The following is a 6,194-nucleotide window of genomic DNA, read 5'->3' as shown; positions in this document are numbered from 1 at the left end:
TGACTGAACCCTTAGCTATAAGACATCATATTATTTTTTGTTTTTTTTGTTGTTGTTTTTTTTGTGGTTATTTTGCAGTAAAAACAGCAAATGTAAATGACACTAAGTTCCAGATTAGTGTTGTTCCTCTCTTACTTAGTGCTATCTCTGCTGTCTTTTCCGGAAGCCTTTCTAAAGACAGACCACCACTTTGGTTGATTGAAGCAGTGCTTTATTTTATCAGCAGGAGATCATCAGTTAAAGGAGACGTCTTTATCTTTGTTCTCGGGGAAAACGAAGTTAGAAACAAAGAATGCTGCGTTGATGATCTTTACTGTTTGACCTACTCTCCTTTTATCTCGGCTTTTTTTTTTTTTTTTTTGCCAGATCGTGATGTCTCCGAGGTTGCTGCAAAGTCACCGGGCTTTCACAACATCCCGTCATTGATTAGGACGGCCTGTAGGACTTCCTTTTCTTGGCAGAGGAGAATTAATTGAAGACTGAGACTTGATTAGGTGAAGTGCTGATTAAATGAGAGGTCCAAAAACCATGTCGCCCGTCTCTGTTTTTACTTCCCCAACATCCGATCATAATCGAGCGCTCTGATGATAAAAGCAATTAGATTACTGCAACAAGCAGAGGACAACAATTTAACTGATGGAGGAAAATAATAATTAGACCTAATTGTGTTTTTACATGACTGCATTACTGCAGAAACGATGCCTTCAGGGTCCATTCGTAGAGCCAAAACCACACACAGGCAGACATATTGTTACAGAACGAGACAAATGTCTGTCTGAACAAAACGTTTCACTGCAGTGTGTTTCCAGTATTTCACACTCTGCCTGCACTAGTTATGACAGAGGTTAATTTGATCTGACCTATCCCTGTTCAGCTGAAAACTCCTCTTTGTCTTTAAAGAATTTGAAGTATAGGCCCGAACAAAATCCAAGTATTGACTCACCTCTACAGAGTCAGACCTTTATAGAAGAAAAAAAGTCTAAATGCTTCAATGTTTGTGTTTTCAAAATTGAGCCTGAAGTCATCATATCATCTTAAATTGAAACATATCAAGCTCAGCAGACTGCAAACGTCTAGCGGTCTTTCACTGACATCTGGTGGTGATTTTGTGCACTGCTCACATTATTTTGAATTCATCATAATAAAAAAACAAGTCAAGTTAGCCTCAGGGAAATTCTCAATCTGTCCTAGTGATTGTGAATCAGTGTCTCCAACTCTGTTGTGAATTAAAGGTGCACAGGACGACCCCCAAACAGGGAATGATTTTTCAAGTGTTGCCACAGAGACAGTTTCTCTCTTTATCCCTACTAAATTATTATTTTCTGCTTTTGTGTCCTTGTCACTTCTCGTCGCTCGAGGTGCTCCCTGCAGCCCAATCAGGTCACATCAGTCCATCTCCTACAAGATGGCTATGGCATTTGACCCCAACAATAACATGTGCGCTAACTTTTCCTTGATCAGAGCCAGGCAGAGTGGCTAGCAATTACTGATCCATATGATTATGCATGTAAGGGTTTTGTTAAATTTCATTTGCACTGTTACAGACTGTGATGTTTACATGGTGGTGTCTCTCTGTGTTTTTTTCAGGTATGCTTTGATAAATCTGTGGTGTGTTTCCGAGGTTGGTTCCTTCATGGCGCCCTTGTGAAAGCTTTCCCTGTTGGAGAGGTGAGTTGCAGATTTATAAAATACAGAGAGGTTCTGTCAATCCGTGTCCTTGTTAGTGACGAAATGTTGGTCAATCAATACAGTCAATCATAAAAAAAGATTTGTTTTGGGCTTTTTGACACAATTTAAAGGTCAAATATTCTCCTCATCTTCAGGTTAGATAAGTGTCAGAGCTCCTCTTCATCATGTGTGTGAAGTGTGTTGTTGTAAATCCACTCTGATCCTGTATTTGATCATGTCTATAAACCCCTCTATTTCAGCCCTGCTCAGAACAGGCTGTTTCTGTGTCTGTAGCTTTAAATATGTAAATGAGCTGTGTTTGACCACGCCCCCTCTCTGGAAGGGCTCGGGTGTACTCGGTGCTTTCTGGCTCCATGTCCTATTGTTTACGGTGAGAAGGCAGACTCAGAGGGCAGAACAAACACCTAGCTGTGGGAGTGTCACCCACCTGGGGGAGGGGCTACTGCCCTTTGTGATGTCATGAAGGGAAAATCTCCAAACGGCCTGTTTGAGCACACATTTTCTGAAAAGTGAAGCAGGCAGAAGACGGAGAGGATGGACTAGAGACACATTTTAGAGTTAGAGATAAATGGGGTCGTGGATTCTGCATTATGTGAACTTTAAACAAGGCTACTTTTTAACGTGTTTTTACCTATTTAAAATACTTTTTGGTTTGATTTTGTGATTTCATGAGAGTCTTATGGGCAACTAACACTTTAAAAACAACAACAATGCTTTCAAATATTTCCCTTGTTTATTATCAGCAATTAGTCAAATACATATAAACAACCAGTAGGAAAAGGACAGAGTTCATCAGCGACTTAGTTTTTCACTTTGTTATCGACATCGCTTTGAGCACACCCACATTCACACCTCCACTTCTTTTTTGATTCTTTTTTGATGCTTTTTGCACGACATGTTGTGCGGTAAAAAAAAAAGGAAACACATTATGGTACATGAACGATAAATAAATAATAATTAAAATAAAAATAAAAAACCAAACAGAAATATTTAGCACTTTATTTACAACTCATAATCAGAGAAATATAAAATAAAACATTCCATTAACTTACGAGCAACAAACTCCACAGAATATTAGACTGCCGTTCTCTGGGAATGATATGAGGCGTCATACCGATGAAGAGTACACTGTTCACTGTGGGGGAGGGGACTGTTAGCTTATACATCAGGCAGCGCTGTACGGTTTACAGACAGCTCCCATACAATGATTCCCCTGATCCACCTGATTGGTCGTCAGGAGGAAAAGATCTCTACACGGTCCTGGGACGTGTTTCAAGTGAGAACACGTCTGATGGCTGAAAGCTCTTTAAGACAGAGAGACCCTTCAAAGGTCAGAGGTCAGCTCTCTCTGGATACATGGGCTCAAAGTTCAGTCATTAAACACTGTCGTCATGGGTGATGAAATCCTGAAACGCAGGCGTAAAACCTGCAGGCCTTTTTCTTCTTCAGACTCTCAGCTGTGAAAAGGGAAGAGAAATGTTTGGATGCTTGATTAATAACTTTTTCATTTCTAACTGCAGAGAGAGATGGAGATGGAGCCACACTGCTCCTTTACTTTTTACCGCATGTCAAACTTTGGATTGTTTATTTCCCGATCAGACACGAAGCGAGGAGGATGAGGGTACAAGACACGAGCTGTAGGAGAATATCATGTATTTAAGAAAAGAGCGCCGGTGACGTCGACAACTCCTTTCTGAAAACTTGTAAGATTTCCAACGTGAGCGCTCGGTGCGGCCGCGCTAACAAGAAAAATCAGGCTGGACGCTGCACTCTTTCATTCATTAAATTCAGAGACGTAAAAGTCTCGACCAATAGTTAAGGAAACCGAGAGTGAAACCTCCGTCTTCCCGTCTCACAGCTGAGGAGTTTCAATGATGCAATGGTTTTGTACGATAGTAATACATGTGAATAATTTACAAAAGAAAAACGATTGTGATCTCAAGCCACAGTCAAAGGAAACAAACAAAGAGTAGAGAAGAAATGCGTTCAGGCAGAGTTCGGGACTTGTAGCTGTACATACTAGAAAGGTAAAGTTAAGAAGACACAAAAAGTCCTATTTACATCGCGTCCCATCGTTTCACACTGACGAGGTAATAAGAGGAAAAATATGAAACATTGGTGAGTTCCTTTGCAAAAAAAAAATCTACTTTTTTTTACATTTCTAGCACAAGACTGTACACCATCTTGTATTCAGAGAGGCAGTTTCCTATGGCAAAGCTAGACATAAGTACATATCATGCTGCACTAATATAGTGCAAAATTATGCCTGAAAAAAAAAACTGTGAGGAGGGAGAGGCAGGCAGCAGTGAGGGTGGCTCCGAGCTTCATCACGCTCTTCGATCTCTGGTGTGCAGGATGAAGCCAGACCCACGACATCACTGAAGGAACTGAACTGTTCTTCATGGGACAAAAAATGACGCCCTTCCTACAAAGATGATCCCTTTCAGTAAAGACGAAAACAACAAAAATAAAACATTGATGAAGATTTGTGCTTGTCGGGCAAAATCTGTTCGGTGTGATCCTCTCCACGACCATGGTTTGGATGTTAGCGGCAGTATAAGATGGCAGAGAAGCAAAGGCAGACTTCCAGAAGAAGATAAAGTATTCATGAAGGCTCTCGTGAAATAAAAGTATCAAAATATACATTAAAAAAAAAAACCCAGGACGGAGACATCAAGGCTGCTAATGGACATGGATTCAGTGTGTTGATCTTTGAGGTTTCTCTTCCTGGCAGAATCCTCTTCGTTAACTCGTCAACCTGGAGGTTTGAACGATGCCCAGCGGCAGCCCTGACATCAGGGTTGGTTTCCACGGAAACCCAGTGTGTCCCTGCAAGAGGGGGACGAATGTCTGTAGGTCAACGTGGTCGGCAGGAAGACGTCTACATGTCTGCGTCTCCGTCGTAAGCCAGAGTCAGCGGCTTCAGTCTGTTGTTCATTTGCCGGCGTTGCGGCCTCTTTGGCTTTTTGCTGCAAACGGAAACAAATGAAAAAAAACTTTTAAGAATAACGGCTTAAAAAAAGTTCACAGCTTTAATCTGAACTTTCCCAAAGAAATGATTCTCTACACTTTAGATTTATGAAGGCGTTTTAGTTCAAGGCAGCCAATGACTTTATCACTTTAAATTAGATTTGAGTCTTTCAAAAATAAAGAAACATGGAACAAACCATGTGTTTAAAATGACATCAATCAAAATAATGACAGTTGTAAATAATATCAATATAAATAAAAAGCTGTGTTTGTTACTGAGGTAACATGAGACATGTTAAAACACAACATTTTGATAAAGGGTCTCATTCATGAAAAGAAATGAAAGACATGAAAGACAGCGAGCGGGTACAACATGTAATGTGTATGGATGAACACAAGATGGCAGCAGAGGGACAGAATGACAGCACATTGGACTGTTAGCATATCCCGGGCTTGGGAAGCCTTACGTGACCTGATGAGTGACTCAGGATGATACTTCTCATTCTTACAGGAGGTTTGTTATTAAAAATCTGTGCTGCAAACAGTTTTATGTTTTACTGTATTTGCCTTTTCTGCCTTTAGTTTGATTGTCTGTTTTGGTTCATCTTTTTTTGTTGTTGTAATGGTTGATTTTAGTCCTTTTGTTTGTGTCTTTGTACATGTCTTCTATCTGTTGTATTGTTTGAAATTTTCAATAAAATTGTTATGGAAAAAAAAGTCTGTGCTGCATGTGCGTTGGAGTGTGGTAATAAAAAAAACAAAAAGTGTCTGTCTGCACTTGATGAAGCTGCTTCTTGTTTGATCCATAGAAACAGGAAGTACACGCAAAAACTGTCACCCTAGTGTGTGACGTTGTTTCTTTTGACGTTCTGCTCGAGGTCTGGAGGGAAAATCTGCTGTAAAGGTCTCACGAGTGTGAAAGTAATAAATGTGAAAAGACTAGAGAGTTTGAAACCTGCTCTTTTCCTTCACATCTTTCCATCAACGATCTGATTTGTTTCCTTGGCTGCAGGATATCAAATCACTATCACAACTTTAAGTGCTTAAATGTAACAATCAAACCCAAAGTGTCCTGCATGAACGCTGCAGTCTGTAGCACACTGCAGCACTGTGATGCATGAGGACGGCTCACCTCCAGGCACTGATCCACAGATAAGAGTATAGCACAGAGAATGTGAGGCACACAGAGTTAGAGGAGCGGAGGCCCTGACTATGTGATGAGAGTTTCAAAGTGAGGAGCAGGCGGTGGCAGTGACTGCAGCTCCTGCTGGGGCTGCTGGAGGGATGGTGGAGGCTGCTGGAGCAGAGTCACGTATTGCTGCTGCTGCTGCTGCTGCTGCTGCTGCTGCTGCTGCTGCTGCTGCTGCTGCTGCGGCGGCGGCTGATGTTGTTTGTGCTGAGGTTGGCGGTGGTGGTGGCTATGATGTAACTTTTCTTGCTCTAGTTGTTGGCAGGCGGGGCAGATGTAAGGCACAGTGTCGCTGTTTGGGTCCATCCAGTAAACCCCGTCTTGTGGGGGACTGGAGCTCGACTTG

General features: G+C 41.5%; 1 protein-coding gene across 1 annotated transcript in view; it reads right to left on the bottom strand.

Annotated features, from left to right (window-relative positions):
• Positions 1-3,524: 3,524 nt before the first annotated feature.
• thsd7aa (thrombospondin, type I, domain containing 7Aa) overlaps positions 3,525-6,194 on the bottom strand; it is a 133,337-nt gene continuing 130,667 nt past the window's right edge. Inside the window, exon 30 of the mRNA XM_079368903.1 lies at positions 3,525-4,658. Coding sequence (XP_079225029.1) covers positions 4,571-4,658 — 88 coding nt within the window. The 3' untranslated portion in view covers positions 3,525-4,570. The remainder of the gene's footprint in view (positions 4,659-6,194) is intronic.

This window comes from Symphodus melops, assembly GCF_947650265.1.
Source record: "Symphodus melops genome assembly, chromosome: 18".
Lineage (NCBI taxonomy): Eukaryota > Metazoa > Chordata > Actinopteri > Labriformes > Labridae > Symphodus > Symphodus melops.
Note: the sequence above shows the minus strand (reverse complement) of the source record. Positions and strands in the feature narration are given on the sequence as shown.